This window comes from Pleurodeles waltl, chromosome 9 (genome assembly GCF_031143425.1).
Source record: "Pleurodeles waltl isolate 20211129_DDA chromosome 9, aPleWal1.hap1.20221129, whole genome shotgun sequence".
Taxonomy (NCBI): domain Eukaryota; kingdom Metazoa; phylum Chordata; class Amphibia; order Caudata; family Salamandridae; genus Pleurodeles; species Pleurodeles waltl.
The window spans coordinates 1,176,521,491-1,176,540,374 of record NC_090448.1 but is presented as its reverse complement, the minus strand read 5'-3'; the positions used below and the strand labels follow the sequence as shown (position 1 = coordinate 1,176,540,374).

General features: G+C 51.0%; 1 protein-coding gene across 1 annotated transcript in view; it reads right to left on the bottom strand.

Moving 5' to 3' along the window:
* Window positions 1–18,884, bottom strand: part of AKAP6 (A-kinase anchoring protein 6) — a 609,087-nt gene that overhangs the window by 140,000 nt on the left and 450,203 nt on the right. Inside the window, exon 8 of the mRNA XM_069209097.1 lies at window positions 4,061–4,209. Within this exon, the coding sequence (XP_069065198.1) occupies window positions 4,061–4,209 (149 nt within the window). The remainder of the gene's footprint in view (window positions 1–4,060; window positions 4,210–18,884) is intronic.

The following is an 18,884-nucleotide window of genomic DNA, read 5'->3' as shown; positions in this document are numbered from 1 at the left end:
AGCTGAAGTTGCACGGTGAGCAAAAGGACGATGGGTTGAAATGCTACTGGGGTGATTACCAGTGGTTGGACTTATTGCAGGCATTCCCTCTCATCACCCTTTCTGTGTTTCATGTACCACCCTAAGTGGCCAAGGGTATGCCCGACATGGATCCATTGCTCACTGTGCCACTGGAACCGAGCTGCACCCAGGCGATGAGCCCCAATCATGGGGAATCCGGTCCTGGATTGGCTGAGTTTCAGTTCAGGAGGGACCTGGCAGTTCAGGCTGGACAGTCCCTCCTAGAGCGGGCTCAGGCTGGGTCCCAACAGAAGCGGCACGTGGGGATGCCACCCAAGCAATTGTTAGACTCATTGCAAGCGTTCTCCATTACCTTCTGTGTGTCTGGAGAAGGGGGTGGCAGTCACTCCCTAGGAAGCCCCCAAAGCAGATCAGAGAGGAGTGTGTATGGGCTAAGCTAGGCCACTGATGGACGGACACCTCCAAGGACAGCTAAACTGGGATCTTAGAGGAGCAGATAAACACCTCAAGCCTTTTCTTTCATGGAAGCCAAGATCACTGTTCACCAAACCTGTCTGGGTGAGACCAGCCTTGGTTCCATGGGAGGAACAATTGACCAATCACTGAGCAGAGTTTTCACCTACGTCAGAGACTGCAGTAAAGTGTGGGGGGGGATCAGAGTGGGCGCATTCCTGCTCTACCTGAGGGTACTTCAGATGAGAGTGTTTGAACCTACATAGGCAAGACCGGAGCACAGACCCCCTTGCCAGAAGGAAGCAGAGGGGGGGTCGTTGGTGGCCGGTTAGACTTCTGAGGCTCCAAAGAGGCAGAATATAGAGAGACAAACATCCAACAAACATGCTTTGTGAAGGACTTAGAAGCAAACAAGAAACTGCTGAACTCTGGGTGGGTATAAGACCCCCCCAGCCAAGCGTTGACTGATCTCCGGGTAGCTCGCTGGGCCACAAGAGTACCCCAAAAAACTCTTCTTGTGAAGCAGACCAGATGACCCTCAGTAACTCGCCTGGCACTAGACTTGGTAACAGGTCCTTGTTGGAGCTGGGAACGAGTGACAAAGTCAAACTGAGAAGGTCAACTTACCCTCACTGTGAGCTGGGGTCCAGAAAGAGGCTCCTCCAGGGGAAGGCAAGGTCTTTGGTGCCAACATCAAGGACCAAACTGGCCCCTGAGGAGGAGTGTGGTTTACTGGGCGGGGCAGGCTTGGAAGGACCAGGAGAGACTCTCGGTGTGTGGAGACGCAGGCCAGGGACACCCACACAGGAACTCTGTGAAGGTTGGGAGCTGTGAGCCGAACCTGCATGGACAAGGTGGTTGACTCCCCCAGCCCCACCGGCCTGACCGGAGGAGAGAGGCCTGTATCTGGGAGTCGCGCTGTGTGACTGGAGGAGACAACCCTGCAGGGACCACCTGTGAGTACTGCCCAGGAACTTTCATTGACTGTCCGTGCAGAATGGAGAAGTCCTGAAAATCGCAGCCGTCACTTTAAGAAGATGTAACTTTCCAGTAGCTGATTAGATTTTGGCCCTTTGGTCGTGTTTTGATCATTAGCATAGGTTTGGTCCCATTGTTGAGAAGAACTGGCCAGATCTCTTCCGTGAGCTGAGATGCAGACCCCCTGCTGATCCAAGTCCGGGACCCCTTGTGGAAGCCAGCAGGCATTTCCAAGGTGTGCAACCTTCAAAAAGTACAGCTCCTACCAACATCCAGGTCAGGCGTCTTCCCGGATATTTCCATGCAGAAGGGGAGACGGCAGGGCCCGCACCAAGGACAGCGGCCTCGTCGCTTCTTGGTTAACTGCAGCCCTCTGAATACTTATTCACACCCGGTGACCTCAGCCAAAACCACACAGTGGAGGGCAAGGTGAGCTGGGAGTCCCTGCACAGGGAGGGTTTCCAGATCCTGTGTGTGGAGACTCTGCTTAATGGACGCCCATCAGGGGGTTTGCAGCCTCCCCAGGAACCGTCTGGCAGTCTTGGAAGCCTTTGTTACTGTTTTGGGGGAGGCTAGGAAGGTTTTCGTGCCTCCTGTAGGGCTCTAATTTCTACCCCCTCCTTTTCCCCGCCCCGCCCATTACTGGTAAGAGAATGACGGCCTAGGCCCCGCCCCCCTGAGGACCTGCTCCTCTGACACTGTGAACATCTTTCTTAGGTCTGATCTGGGTCTGTCCCAGGCCAGTCCCAGGACAGACTGGCCCTGCTCTGAGGCCAGAAGTACTGGGTCAGAGGCGGCTATGACATTGGCACATTTGAAGTGTCCACATGGATGGGTCTTGCCTGCTGGCTTGGAAAGGCCGACGGGGCTGGGGAAGAGACGCGCCTGCCAGGGAGTCTCCACAGCTGTATAGACGTCTGGTATTCTGACCTGCTCTTCCCCCATATACGGCTGAAATGCCCCGGGGGGGTCCCCAGCCTACAAACATACCTCCCCTCCACCACCACCACCACCACCACCATGACGATGCATAATGCAAGGCCTGGCCCGTCCTGCGGGCAGCTTTCTTACACCCAGTGACTGCCCCAGGCCAGGGCTCCTGCCCTGCACTCTTCTGAATGTGATCCTACCCTGCCCTCTGCAGGCCAGAAGAGGGGGTGCACCCGCCCACACCTGAAGGGTCATGGAGGGCATGCAGCGGAGATGGGCTGCCTGGACACTCATAGGATGAGGAGCATGAGCCTTCTTCTTCCTCACAGAGGCACACGTACCCCTTCCAGTCACATTGGGGGCAGGATCGTACACACACAAACCTCGGGCGTATGTAGAAAATGCCCCCGGAGGAGGAATTGATTTGAAGTGCCTGGACATGTGTCCAGGATATAGAAGGCAGACTCAGGTCCTGGCTTTAGGTGCGATCAATGACCGCCTCTTCATAGGAGACCCTGCACGTATGAGTCGCCAGCGAAGAGATCTCAGCAGAGGTTGGATGTGGTCGCCCTGGATAGGCAACCTGCTGCGGCAGAAGACACCTTCGGAGGGGATGGCAAGTGAATTGAGTTTACATTAGGGGTGGGCAGAACTCGACAGGTTTCACTCCATGGAATTCCATGGAATTACATAAAAAGTCAGCGAGATTCCATGGAGTTTTTCAAGTGGGTAGAAATTGGTACGTAGAGCTGACTGCGCTGTTTTTTTTGGATCTAGGAGCTTGTTCCGCACTATCAAATGATTATAGCTTGAATGGCACCACACGGCACACCAGGGGGCGCTGCTGCTTGAGTTGACTTTGTTGCCACTCTGTAGATTTTCTACTCGAGTGGCTGCTTTTCCAATGCAAACTGTAGCAACCGCCTGAGTTGGGAAAATCTTGCTGGGTGCCCTCCTAGAACCCGACATCGCTCCAGGGGATTCTAATTCACACCCGTGAACTTAGCGTTGGCAAGCCGTGCATGAGAAAAACTCCACCACAAGGCAGAGTGTGAAATTTGGACAAAACCCCATGTTACATGAGTAACATGGAGTGGCCAAAACTCTGTGAATTCCGCCAGTGGAGCAGAATTTTTCGCCCACCCCTAGTTTGCATATTCCAAGACTCTGCCGTTCAGAGCTATGATTCAACAGGAATTCTTGCAAGATATTAGCTGCCTTGTCCACCAGGAAGTAACGTCAGGCGGAATCTATACAAGTACTTAGTGTGCCCTCACCCTAGGCCCTTATTCTTTGTGTCCCCCCCACACATGATGAGATATCAGTAAAGGATAAAAGGATACTGTCCTGGGCCCTCACCTTTTGCTCCCCCACTCCATGCACATGCAGACTCATGCGTAGGGGACGGCGCCTTAGGTCCTTACCACTTGCTTCCCTCTCCATGCACATGCAGACTCATGCATACGGGACGGCGCCTTAGGCCCTTACCACTTGCTGCCCCCTCCATGCACATGCAGACTCATGCGTAGGACGGCGCCTTAGGCCCTTACCACTTGCTGCCCCCTCCATGCACATGCAGACTCATGCGTAGGGAACAGTGCCTTAGGCCCTTACCACTTGCTGCCCCCTCCATGCACATGCAGACTTATGCGTAGGGGACGGCGCCTTAGGTCCTTACCCATTGTTGCCTGCTGTACTGCCTTTCGACATGTCCGCAAACTCCTCCTTGCGCTTACTGCTGCGGGCGTACTGCTCGCTGAACAGCTTCAGAGACATCTGGTCCACTGCATCCCTCTTGGCTTCCAGGGAGCAGAGCTGCACCTCAGCCTGCAGAAGGGGAAAGGGGGACATACAGGTGAAGGTGTGGAGGTAGATACTTTCAAAAACATTCTCATTGCATCTTCATGCCCCCAAAGGGCTGCTGAATGGTGACGACATACTACAACGTCAGCAAAGTGGCTAAATCTGTGCAGAGAGATACAATCTCCATGCACAGACGTTCTTGTGGTTATGATATGTCTCGCTTGGGGGTGGGCGTAACTCGCATAATTATGTATAGCGTAATCACGCAGAATTACCTAAAAATTCAGAGAAATTATGCAGCATTATATGAGAAGAGTAATTCTCAAGTTTGAGCTATTTTTCTAGGGCAAAAATGCCTCTTTGTGTCCAAAATGGGCAGAGGGTTATATTTTGTGCTACAAAATAGCGCTAAATGCAACAGAACATGAATAGAAGCATGAGCAGCCCCTTGCACTTGCTAAATGTGCCCTTGGGGTAGGATTTTCCCAAAATTTACTATTAGCATTTATCAATAGTATCTTAGCTGAAAAAAGACTTGCGTCCAAAATGGACTTCTAGGTGCTCCATATCTCCTAGAGGGATATTCTTATCAGCTCTAAAAGTATAGCTGCTTCAAAAGGCGCTGCGCTGCTCCTAGAGGGGTATGCCTGTCTGTGATGCTATTAATTGTGTTTGACCAATGACTGTGTTTCACTACTGCGCATATTAGTTGCTCAGTGCTCACTAGTAGCACATTGTATGTTTTGTTCAGCCTAGCCGCCTATTGGCTTTGACATGGCATTAGCCATTACATTTTGTATTCAGTTCAGCCGCCTATTGGCTTTGACATGATATTAGACATTACATTCTGTATTCAGTTCAGCTGCCTATTGGCTTTGACATGATATTAGACATTACATTTGATATTTAGGCTAGCTGCCTATTGGCTTTGACATGACCTTAGACATTACATTTGATATTTAGGTTAGCTGCCTATTGCCTTTAACGTGGAGTTAGACATTGCAGTTGAGAATCCAAGCTGTATTTTTCCAAGCTATGTTTTTCCACGAGATGAACCAAGCTGTTTTCTTCACACCAGACTAGACCTGGTAAGAGAGAGTACATTTGGTGTTTTCCTTTCTGCTCAGGCTCGGGAAGAGGAGAAGTCTAGGAGATCTGGCCAGTCTCCAAAGGCTTGCGTAGTTTTCCCGAGTCTGAGAGGAGGGGGCACGCTTTTGTAAGGATGACTCTGGGCTACAGTGAGTTAGATTCAAATCTGCTTGACTTCAGGCTGGAACTAGGCGCCAGTTGCCAGTCTCCCGTGTGGGTAGATAATCTCTTTCTCGCAGTTGACCGGAGTCATCAACTTGCAGACCCCAGAAAGATTAAGCTGAAGATAGGTCCTACTTGCTCATACGGTGATGAATTTTAATTTTTATGCTTTGCTACCATAATCATATAACATATATTCTGTGTACATTGCAACTGAGAAGTACTGTGGTATATTTTGTTCTCTTGCTGAGACTACTTTTGTGCTTGAAATCTATTAATTCGTCTCTCAAGAACTTGTGGGTGGGGAAGAATTAACAACAATAAAGGTCTTCTTTGAACTCAGAAGTGCATTCCAGAGAGGTTCTGTAAGCTCCGATAGGAGATAAGTAGGAAGGCAGAACACTGTCTGCTATGGAAGTATGTATCCTTCTAGAGGGGCTGCACCGTTCCTAGAGGGGCACACTTACTAAGGGTGTACCTGTAGGAGGCTGGACTGGCTTGTAGTGAGTACCAAGGGGTACTTGCACCTTGCACCAGGCCCAGTTATCCCTTATTAGTGTATAGGGTGTCTAGCAGCTTAGGCTGATAGATAATGGTAGCTTAGCAGAGCAGCTTAGGCTGAACTAGGAGACGTGTGAAGCTACTACAGTACCACTTAGTGTCATATGCACAATATCATAAGAAAACACAATACACAGTTATACTAAAAATAAAGGTACTTTATTTTTATGACAATATGCCAAAGTATCTTAGAGTGTACCCTCAGTGAGAGGATAGGAAATATACACAAGATATATATACACAATAGCAAAAATATGCAGTATAGTCTTAGAAAACAGTGCAAACAATGTATAGTTACAATAGGATGCAATGGGGAAACATAGGGATAGGGGCAACACAAACCATATACTCCAAAAGTGGAATGTGAACCACGAATGGACCCCAAACCTATGTGACCTTGTAGAGGGTCGCTGGGACTATTAGAAAATAGTGAGAGTTAGAAAAATAACCCTCCCCAAGACCCTGAAAAGTGAGTGCAAAGTGCACCAAAGTTCCCCTAAGGACAAAATAGTCGTGTTAGAGGGAAAATGCAAGGAAAACACAAATCAGCAATGCAACAACGATGGATTCCTGACTGAGGGTACCTGTGGAACAAGGGGACCAAGTCCAAAAGTCACAAGCAGCTCGGAGATGGGCAGATGCCCAAGAAATGCCAGCGGTTGGTGCAAAGAAGCTCTTACTAGGCTGAAGAACTGTGAATACTGCAGGAACGACAAGGGCTAGAGACTTCCCCTTTGGAGGATGGATCCCACACGCCTTGGAGAGTCGTGCAGAAGTGTTTTCCCGCTGGATGGACGCCAACAAGCCTTGCTACACGCAAATCGTGCGTTTGGCGTTTTGGGATGCTGCTGGAGCCCAGGAGGGACCAGAAGGTCGCAAATTGGACCTGCAGAGAGAGGGGACGTCGAGCAAGACAAAGAGCCCTCACTGAAGCAGGTAGCCTCCGGAAAAGTGCCAGAAACAGGCACTACGAGGATGCGTGAAACGGTGCTCGCCGAAGTTGCACAAAGGAGTCCCCCGTCGCCGGAGACCAACTTAGAAAGTCGTGCAATGCAGGTTAGAGTGCCGTGGACCCAGGCTTGGCTGTGCACACAGGATTTCCGCCGGAAGTGCACAGGGGCCGGAGAAGCTTGCAAAATCGTGGTTCCCAGCAATGCAGCCCAGCGAGGTGAGGCAAGGACTTACCTCCACCAAACTTGGGCTGAAGAGTCACTGGACTGTGGGGGTCACTTGGACGGTGTCGCTGGATTCGAGGGACCTCGCTCGTCGTGCTGAGAGGAGACCCAAGGGACCGGTAATGCAGCTTTTTGGTGCCTGCAGTTGCAGGGGGAAGATTCCGTCGACCCACGGGAGATTTCTTCGGAGCTTCTGGTGCAGAGAGGAGGCAGACTACCCCCACAGCATGCACAAGCAGGAAAACAGTCGAGAAGGCGGCAGGATCAGCGTTACAGAGTTGCAGTAGTCGTCTTTGCTACTATGTTGCAGGTTTGCAGGCTTCCAGCGCGGTCAGCGGTCGTTTCCTTATCAGAAGGTGAAGAGGGAGATGCAGAGGAACTCGGCTGAGCTCATGCATTCGTTATCTAAAGTTTCCCCAGAGACAGAGACCCTAAATAGCCAGAAAAGAGGGTTTGGCTACCTAGGAGAGAGGAAAGGCTACTAACACCTGGAGGAGCCTATCAGCAGGAGTCTCTGACGTCACCTGGTGGCACTGGCCACTCAGAGCAGTCCAGTGTGCCAGCAGCACCTCTGTTTCCAAGATGGCAGAGGTCTGGAGCACACTGGAGGAGCTCTGGACACCTCCCAGGGGAGGTGCAGGTCAGGGGAGTGGTCACTCCCCTTTCCTTTGTCCAGTTTCGCGCCAGAGCAGGGGCTAAGGGGTCCCTGAACCGGTGTAGACTGGCTTATGCAGAATTGGGCACATCTGTGCCCAACAAAGCATTTCCAGAGGCTGGGGGAGGCTACTCCTCCCCTGCCTTCACACCATTTTCCAAAGGGAGAGGGTGTCACACCCTCTCTCAGAGGAAGTTCTTTGTTCTGCCATCCTGGGCCAGGCCTGGCTGGACCCCAGGAGGGCAGCTGCCTGTCTGAGGGGTTGGCAGCAGCAGCAGCTGCAGTGAAACCCCAGGAAGGGCAGTCTGGCAGTACCAGGGTCTGTGCTACAGACCACTGGGATCATGGAATTGTACCAACAATGCCAGGGTGGCATAGAGGGGGCAATTCCATGATCATAGACATGTTACATGGCCATATTCGGAGTTACCATGGTGAAGCTACATATAGGTAGTGACCTATATGTAGTGCACGCGTGTAATGGTGTCCCCGCACTCACAAAGTTCAGTGAATTGGCTCTGAACAATGTGGGGGCACCTTGGCTAGTGCCAGGGTGCCCTCACACTAAGTAACTTTGCACCTAACCTTTACCAGGTAAAGGTTAGACATATAGGTGACTTATAAGTTACTTAAGTGCAGTGTAAAATGGCTGTGAAATAACGTGGACGTTATTTCACTCAGGCTGCAGTGGCAGGCCTGTGTAAGAATTGTCAGAGCTCCCTATGGGTGGCAAAAGAAATGCTGCAGCCCATAGGGATCTCCTGGAACCCCAATACCCTGGGTACCTCAGTACCATATACTAGGGAATTATAAGGGTGTTCCAGTAAGCCAATGTAAATTGGTAAAATTGGTCACTAGCCTGTTAGTGACAATTTGAAAGTAATGAGAGAGCATAACCACTGAGGTTCTGGTTAGCAGAGCCTCAGTGAGACAGTTAGGCACCACACAGGGAACATATACATGCACACCTATGAGCACTGGGGCCCTGTGTGACAGGGTCCCAGTGACACATACATATAGGCCACAAACCTATGAGCACTGGGGTCCTGACCAGCAGGATCCCAGTGACACATAGCAACCATACTGAAAACATAGTGTTTTCACTATGAGCACTGAGGCCTGGCTATCAGGATCCCAGTGAGACAGTGAAAACAGTGACAAACACCCTGACATACACTCACAAACAGGCCAAAAGTGGGGGTAACAAGGCTAGAAAGAGGCTACCTTCTCACAGTACCCACATTATAATTAAGAGTGTGTCAAATTACACCTGCAAGACGTTTAGAAAAACTCCATTGGTGGTGCAAAATGTGTTGTGTCAACATCACTAATGACATTTTGAACTCAAAACAAATTAAAACAAAAACATCACTTCCAGGCATTAATCAGTGTTCAGAATTCCAAGTTGCCTTGCAACTCCCAATGAGGGTTTATTTAAAGTTTCATGCCCACTTAGGGTCCCAGGACGTCGATGCATTTTCTATAATGTCTGTCACTCTGGGTGCATTACAAGAATGGTCAGTGGGCTTCCTCTGTATTAGTAGCGTAAGAGAGTGGACGAATTGCTGCCCATCTGGTTGCACTCCCAGGATGGCGCAAAGGTCCTGGCAGCCCCATACAAGCAACCAGATGGCCGGTCTCTCGATGGGTTGGAAAGCTCTTCCAGGACAGCAGGCCAGAGCTGCAGTAGGGCCGGGCCTGGGGTCCAGGAGCTGTACCGCTGTGTTGCAGAGTGCCCACAGAGGGCTCCCATGCTCTGTTGAGCTGAAAGGTTCTGACCAGGCCCCGGGTCAGAGCTCTGGCATGCACCAGGTGAAAATGGCGAGGACCTGGGGCCATGTGCCGATCCAGTGTCTCAGTGCCCAGAATGGATATCTGCAGGTCCATGGAGGTCTCTGCTGCTTAGCCAGGATAAGAATTTCTGACCAAGCTCCAGCTGGACCGTTGTCAGAGTCTCCAAATCTCAACGCTTTCGGGCGGGCACCATAGGGTCAGCGACCAAGAAGACCCAGATTGCAAGATCCACTGATCTTGTTCTGCTTCATCGACACTGAGTCACTTGAATCCCAGGTTAGGGTCCTGCAGGCACCTGGAAGGCTCCCCTGCTTGACTGGGTTAAGAAGCTCTGACGGGGCATAGAGTCAGAACTACTTCTGACAGTGGGATGGAAGCTTTCAGCCCTGGCTCCCATTCTGCAGCCCGCCATGTTGCAAAGTACACAGGACGGGGTCCTTCAGGCCCGGAATGGTCTCTCCTGCTTGTGCAGGCTAAGACGCTCTGACTGAGCCCAGGATCAGAGCGCCATCTGGATAGAAGGTGGAAGCCTCTGGCCTTGGTCTCCATTTTCCAGCCTGCTTTGTTGCACAGTGAGCAATACAAAGTCCCACAGACCCTAGAAGGGCCCCCCTCCTTGGGAGGATTAAGAAGCTCTGACCGTGTGCTGGGCCAGAGCTCATGTGGGCCCTGGGGTGGAAGGCCACGGGACTTAGCTCCATTCTCTGGCCCACTGTGTTGCAGTATGCCTACTATGGGGTTCCTCGGGCCCTGGGAGATCTCCCCTGCTTTGCCAGAATAAGAAAATGTAACTGGGTCCCAGATCAGAGCTCCAGCTGACCCGATGCTGGAAGCCTCCACCCCTGGGCTCCATTCTCCGGCATGCTGTGTCACTTAGCACCCAGGACGGGGAACAGGGTGGCGTCAGACCAGGGAGCAGTCTGGGGCTCCTCTGGCCTGAACAGCCAGAATCAAACAGTGAAAGGCAGGAAAAGGCATGGCTTTTGCCTGAGAGGCCCAGTCCATACGGGCTAGGGCTGCAGGCACTGGGAAGGGTCACCCTCCCTAACCAGGGTAGGGTGGCATCAGACCGAGAATTAGTCTGGAGGTCCTACGGGCTGACCAGCTCCAATAATTTGGACAGTGAGAGGTGGATGAAGCAATGACTATCGCTTCAGAGGTCAGGTCCCCCAGGCCATGGCTTCAGTCACTGGGCAGAGCCGCCTAGCTGGCCTGGGTCAGGGTGGGGTCAGGCCAGGCACCAGTCTGGAGGTCCCCTGGGCTGAACAGTTCCAATAATCCCCAGTGAGAGGCAGGTGAAGCAATGGCTTTCACCTAGTAGAGGCCCGGTGCCCGCAGGCTGGGGCGTCCGCCAGCAGGTAGAGCCACCTAGCGTGCCCATGACAGGGTGGCACCTGCAAAGGTTTGCTGACGTTTCAAGACATCCACCAGCTAGCCGGTTGGCTTCGAAATCACATGCTCCCTAAAACAACACCAATGACACTTCATTCTCAAGGCTAAGGCAGCCCCTGGACAAGTTTGGGTGTGCCAACTCTAGGAGCCACGTCACCAGCCAAGCAGGCCAGATTTAATTTCGTACAGCCCTAATGCTCACCAGCGCTGGACGTCTGTGGTGCTGCGAGAGGGAATGCATTCCCTCTAGAGGGACAAGTTCACAATCTACAAGTCTTTACTGATCCTAGAATGGTCACCCTGTTTGTAGAGAAGATTGCTGTTACAGAAGAGGGGCTGCACTGCTTGTTAGGGCCAAGCTCACCAGCTACAGCCATACTGGCTTGGAACCTTTGTTTTATGTACTGGTAATCATGCCAGGGGAATGGTACCCGCCGACCTAAGAAGAGCCCCTGCCAGGCCAGCGGATTTAGCATCCTATTCTAACAGCATATTCCAATACTTAAGCAGAACTATAATATAGCAGGCAGAACCCTGAAACATTTCATCAGCACTCAGGAATATTCACTGTGCCCTGGCATATGCCACCAGTGCAGTGGCATTTAACAGCATCTATACGTGAATCTGTCAGTTTATGTACATGCCCAGCTCTCTGCCTACCTGTGGGCTTTCTATATGTGTATCTATCAGTTTACATACATGCCCAGCTCTCTGCCTACCTGTGGGCTTTCTATATGTTTATCTATCGGTTTATGTACATGCCCAGCTCTCTGCCTATCTGTGTGCTTTCTATATGTTTATCTATCGGTTTACGTACATGCCCAGCTCTCTGCCTATCTGTGTGCTTTCTATATGTGTATCTATCAGTTTATATACAGGCCCAGCTCTCTCCCTACCTATTTGCTTTCTATAAGTTTATCTATCAGTTTATATACATGCCCAGCTCTCTCCGTATCTGCCCGCCTATCTGTATGCGTTCTATATGTTTATCTATCAGTTTATATACATGCCCAGCTCTCTGCCTACCTGTGTGTTTTCTATACGTGTATCTATCAGTTTATATACAGGCCCAGCTCTCTGCCTACCTATGTGTTTTCTATATGTTTATCTATCAGTTTATATACCTGTCCAGTTCTCTGCCTATCTGTGTGCTCCCTATATGTTTATCTATCTAGCAGTTTACATACATGCCCAGCTGTCTGCATGTCTGTCTGACAGCCTATCTACCTGTCTTGCTGTGTATAGATTTAACTGCCTGCTTATATGCAACGCATACACATCTGTCTGCCTGACAGCCAGGGACATCTTAAGGATTTGTGGGGCCCAGGGCCAAACGTATTTTGGGGGCCCCTGGTTGGAACAGCTTTGAATTTATGGTGCAGTTTCAGCTCTTTCACGCCCTCTGGACCGGTCAGTCTCACCGCCCAGGCAAGTCCAATTTCTACCTGTTTACATCTAATATTTAGGATTAGTGATTACCAGATTACCAGATTACCAGATTACCAGAGCAGGAGGACGCTCCTCCCATCGCGCAGCCACCGCCTGGAGCGCCCCACCCATCCACATCACACAAACCACCTCCCTCCCCAGCTTCAGGAAGGAACTGAAGACATGGCTTTTCTAATCCACCTCACCGGTACACACTACACTCCCCCCCTAGCGCCTTGACACCCTAACGGGTGGGTAGCTGCGCTTTACAAACACTGATTGATTGAGTGAGATGTTCTTTTAATATTTGTAACACAGCAGCAGCTCACTAACATTACAATAATCTCTGTGACACCCCCAATTTCTCGTGTGAGGTCCCCTGCATTGAACTAAAAGAAACATTTTAATGGATGTTTCATAAAACATAAAGACAACATTTCTCTGCAAAATGTCTGTAATAGACTCGCACACATCACCTATTGAAAATGAAGTCAAGAAAACCAGTATCTTAGCAGAGCTGTTTAAGAATTATTCAGGGTGATCAGGGCACGAGTCTGTGCAGGACAGAGCTGGCTCTATTGGGGGGGTCCCGGGGCCAGAGCCCACTCTGCCCCTGCCTTAGAACGTCTCTGCTGACAGCCCATCTACCTGCCTTGTTGTATACAGGTGCAACCGCCTGCTATTTGCAAACACACCTGCCTACCTGTCGGTGCGCCTGCCTGGGTCCCTGCACGTTTACCTGCCGGACACCCTACCTGTGTGCCTACCCATCTCTCTGCCAAGCCACCCGTCTGTCTGCGCCTGACGGACGGCCTTTCAATCTTCATCCATCTAAACATCAGCAACTCATTCATCCATCTACCTGTGTAATGTCCGCCTCATGTCTGTGAAAGGCGGGTAGGCCTGGGGCGAAGGAGAGGCTCGCCCCCCTGAACCACTGGAGGCTGGTCGGGGAGTCTCCCAGCTTCACATGGACAGCCCCACCCCTTTCTGTCCTCCTCCCCCCGCCCTTCACCCAGATCAACGACACCCGAGACTCAGGGGCTCCTCTTACCATTCTGTATTATTTTGGTACCGCCGCTGCAGCTCCTCGCTGCACCCCGTGTGATCCTGGGCAAGTCGCTCAGCTGATCTCTCACATGTCCAGTCACTTCCCCGGCGCAGTGAGTTGTGCAGCTGAGACCAGAGCTGTGAAGCCCGTGTCCAGAGCTTCGAAGCGCTAGGTCTTATCCGGCCTAGACCTTCATGTTCTGACCACCTATGTGGACACAGGGGGCGGTGGGTCTATAGGCAGCAAGGGGGGGCCCAATTATGCATGGGGCTCCCGGTTTTATGCTATTTCTACTTTTTTACATGTCCATCTGTATTTATCCCTATGTATTTTATTGGCCATCAGATTTGTGTTTATCCATATTTATTATGTGTTTTTTGGATAACTTGAACTAAAAATGGGACATTTCATATCTGATTTAAATAATAAACATACACTCATACTTCATGCTTATGGAATTTTAGGAAATTCAGCAGCTAAATATAGAGAAACACTGCACCCTCAGGTAAAGATTAGCAATTTGCTGTGAATATATAAAATGCATTGCCTTACTTTACATATATTGTAACCTGTTTTTAGAGCTCCCCATGCTGTCTCTCTGCTCATCTATTTCTTGGAAATCACAACAGACAGAGAAAGTCACTCATTCAAAGCACAATCTTCAGTATTATTCCGCTTTAAAAAAATAAATACAGACAGAAAACACATTGTTTTCTGTCTGTAAAAATCTGTAAAAAAAGAAGAGCGGGAACCTTAATTATGCGGCAAGAAAAGGCAAACTATGCAATGTTTTCCGGTAAATATTGTGATAGCTTTTCTTCATGATTTTGCCATTTGTACACTTGTTAACGCTGTCTGGACATCGGCTGCACCTCATTACTTCCGGTTGAACACCCACATATTGCAACATGCGGCAGAAAGTGTCCAGTCAACGTTTGCAAAGAGCCTGCCACCGCGCGCCAACACGCATTGCTGCGTTTTTAGTATTTTCTGAACCATTTGAGTGAGAAACAAAATGTATTTTTTTTGTTAAAAACTGCAGATTATGCATCAAATGACGGATTATGCGGCAAACCATTAATTATGCGAAAAACGCAGCGGCCGCACAATTGCAAAATTCCAGTGGCCGTGGGTCGAGGCAATGCCTCCAAATCCACGGTACCCGAGAGGAGAGGCCTTCTGAAGCCACGCTGCACAGTTTGGGCCCCGGGGTGTCTACGGGATGGGGGGCCCTGCTGGGAGAGGGCTGGGCCAGGAGGGTTTGTAAAACCTGAAATCAGGGCCCAGTTACTTCAAGCAGCAGACCTGGAGTGCAACCCCAGAGCGCCTCAAGGGGACACGGGAGGCCTAGAGGGTGACTGTGATGACGTGGAGGTCGGAGGTCGCTCTCACCCCAACCTTACCAGCCTCTCAGGGGAGTGGCCAGACGGGAAGGGACATTTCACCCACAGATCCACCCAGGAGAAGTGATCTGTGTTACTCTGCCCCAGAGCGCCTCGATTTAGAAGCATTCGGACTGTCGAACCCACACGCGCCCTGAAGCGGGTTGAAGCATCATGCAACGCTATAATAATGAAAGATACGAAAGAAAAGAGAGGCTGTGCCATGAGGACAGGATCACGGGGCGTTCACATCGGGGACACAGATGTTGATGGAATGGAATATTCCAGAAACATCAGGAAGTCCCAGGATGCCTTTGAAGGGGGGCTGCGGACGGGGCGTCCTGGAACCGGGGCCGACGGATGGGAGCAGGGTTAGGACCAGACAAAGACCGCCCGAGCGAAAATGAGGGGCTTTGGGATGGTGGTGGGTTTATAAAGCGCCTTTGGTCGCCGTAGGGGCCTCGGAGCGCTCGGTATGGGAGAAACTGAGTCCAGCGTAGGGAGAAGGGACCGATGCTGCAGATGAAATAAATCGGTGCAGTCCTGAACCCATAGCCCGTCTCATGTACAAAACTGTAGGGCGCCTTAAAGCACACCGGAGACAAATAAAGCTGTGCACTCCTGAACCCATAGCCCGTCTCATGTACACAACTGTAGGGCGCCTTAAAGCACACCGGAGACAAATAAAGCTCACTGCCCTGCCACCTAGCCTCACAGATTAGTGAACCCCAACCCAGCCTGTGCAGGACTGGACCCCATAACGAGCTGCACCCGCAGAAGATAAGTGCACAGTACTGGACCCTGAAGTCAGGCCCATGGATAAACAAGCATCTGCAATGCAATAGGTCTCACGTTGGATGGAGTTAGAGCTGTTAGCGCTGTAAATTCCTAACTGGACTTTTCTTGCCACATAAATTGAAAATAAAAAGTAAACACTTGACCTAAGCGAGCCGATTCAAAGCGCCACGGCCACCATGGGCATGAGCGTGAAGGAGAGACACAAAAGGAAAACGTTTGCTCGCAGTCACACGTGTCGGCAATCGTGCAATTATCCAGGTAACAGGGTCGGTGTCCAAGGAGGTAACAAAACCGCCCCAAGGAGGGACAAACGTAAAGCATTTACCAATGATAACAAAGGATTTTTGAAAGGCAAACCTATGAACGAGTGCTAGTGATGGGCGTGCGGTGGGCGTGGTTAAAAGGCCGCAGATAGATTACAACACGTCAGGGCGCTTGCGCACTAGACCTAAAAAAGTTTCCAAACCACCAAGGTGAACTTCAGCACTTGCCCCCAAACCAGTCTCACAGGAAAACCTAAACTGCTGGAAAGAACCACTGAATAAACCCTGCAGACAAAAGAGTGAAGAACAAAGGGGGCAGACTCCTGCAGAAAGGACCAAAGAGAGCAGACTCCTACAGGAGGGACCAAAGACAGCAGACTCCTGCAGGAAGGACCAGAAGGAGCAGACATCTGCAGGAAGGACCAAAGTGGCAGACTCCTATCTGTAGGAAGGAAAAACGTGGGCAGACTCCTGCAGGAAGGACCAAAAAGAACTGACTTCGGTAGGAACGACCAAAGAGCAGGCTCCTGTAGAAAGGACCAAACAGCAGACTCCTGCAGGAAGGACCAAGGAGAGCAGACTCCTGCCCGAGCAGCAAAGGGGGCAGACTCCTGCAGGAAGGACCAAAGAGAGCAGACTCCTAGAGGAAGAACTAAGGGGGACAGACTCCTGCAGGAAGGACCAAAGAGAGCAGGCGCCTGGAGGAAGAACTAAGGGGGACAGACTCCTGCAGGAAGAACCAATGGTAGCAGACTCCTGCAGGAAGAACCAAAGAGAGCAGACTCCTGCCCGAGGACCAAAGGGGGCAGACTCCTGCAGGAAGGACCAAAGAGAGCAGACTCCTGCAGGAAGGACCAAAGAGAGCAGACTCCTGCAGGAAGGACCAAAGACAGTAGACTCCTGCAGGAACGACCAAAAGGGGCAGACGCCTGCAGGAAGGACCGAAGAGATCAGACTCCTGCAGGAAGAGTCAACTAGAGCAGACTAATGTCTGCAGGAAGGACCAAACAGCAGACTCCTGCAAGAAGGGCCAAAGTGGGCAGACTCCTGCAGGAAGGACCAAACAGCAGACTCTTGTCTTCAGGAAGGACCAAAGTGGGCAGGAAGGACCGAAAAAAGCAGACTCCTGCAGGAAGAAGTAAAGGGGGCAGACCCCTGCAGGATGAGCCAGACTCCTGTAGGAAGAACCAAAAGGAACAGACTCCCGCAGGAAGAATCAATTGAATCAGACTTCTTCAGGAACAACCAAGGAGTAGACTCCTGTCTGCAGGAAGGACTAAAGAACAGAGTCCTGCACAAAGGACGAAAGTGGGCAAACTCCTGCAGGAAGGACCAAAGGTGGCAGACACCTGTTTGCAGGAAGGACCAAAGTGGGCAGACTCCTGCAGGAAGGACCAAAGAGAGCAGCCTTGTGCAGGAAGCACCATTTCAAAATGGCCGCCCACCACTTTGGTTAATCCGCTAATTTCCCAGGGAGGCTCTAGTGATAGTCGACCTGCAGGATGCCTACTTCCATGTCACAATTCTCCCGGAGAGTCAGCACTTGCTGAGCTCTTGTTCTGTTCTAGAGGAAGAGGGGTCCACCTCCAGGACAGTCTGAGACTTGTTAGCAGGCTATTCCTCGTGGACTAGTTAGATGCAGAGGGTTCAGATCCTCATGGCTGCTACCACGCGATGGCTCTCTGGGTCCATCTTCATCCCGAGCCCTTGGAGGTCCATCTCGTACCTCTCTAGGGTCCAGAGCTTGGATTACCAGGATGGTGACAATCCCAGCGACACCAGAGAGTCCATGCCCTGGCCTGGTGGTTGACCCAGGGACAGGAGGGTGTTTCTCTGTTACCTTCAGCTCTGTCTGACTTTACACGTGTGTTCGGAGTTGGGGACACCTTGGACTGTCTGGAGGGGAAGCTCACTGGACTCTACTCAAGGCCAACAAATACTCAAACTGGCAGCAACTTTCGGCCATTCCTCGGGTTCCTCAGGAGTTTGTGACTCACTTCCAGCGATCATCAGTCCTGTTTCAGATGGACAACTGGAGTGTGAAAGCCTATTTAAGCCTCCAGGGGGCACGAGTTGGCAGGTGGAGGTTGGGTGGCGCAGAATATCTCCTCCTAGGTGGAGGGGTATCTGTTGCCCTTAAGAGCTTCCTATATCCCAGGGTGGGAGAATTTACACGTGGACAAACTCAGCAGTATTCCCTCCTAGCTCAAACAGGCTCTGTGTCCCGGGGGCTTCCAGATCCCTTCTCCCTGTCTTGGTTTCCCAGACATGACCCCCTTCTACCTGGAGATTTGGCGTTGGGGGCTTCAGGTGGATGCGCTGTCCTTCCTCTGGTCACTGGGACGATTTTAAGCCTTCGCTCCAACGCCTTACATCCTCCGAGGGTGTAGGAGAAGACTGAGGGCCAGGCGGTGACGATGATTGGGGAGAATCCTACTGACCACAGTGCCACTGGTTCTCAGCCCTCCTCCAGCTGCCTGTGGGAACTCTTTCCTAGGCCTGGGTGGAACTCGTGGAGCTTTACTCTGGAATGCCACGGAGTTACCAGAAAATTATGCGATATTCCAGGGAATTCTGCAAATGTACGGAAATAGACATGTTGTGCTGCTTGCTCTGTGATTTAGCGCTGGGAGCTCATTCTGCACTGAAAAATCCGTGTGAATGGCACCTTGCACCGTGCCAGAGGGCAAAGATCCTTGAGATGATTTTCATGGCATTCAAGCAGATTTTCTACTCGAGCAGCAACGTTCTGACCGTGAACGGTCACGATCACCCGCATTGGAGAAATCTCTCCGGGTGGCCTTCTAGGGACCAAAAATCATGCGAGGGGAAACCAAATCTCACTTGTGCTCACCAACTTACTGTTTTTGAGCTGCATATGAGAAAAAGCTCTGCCATGCTATGGATGCTGGAATTTGTGCGGAACTTGTTTACTTCGCCAATTCCCCC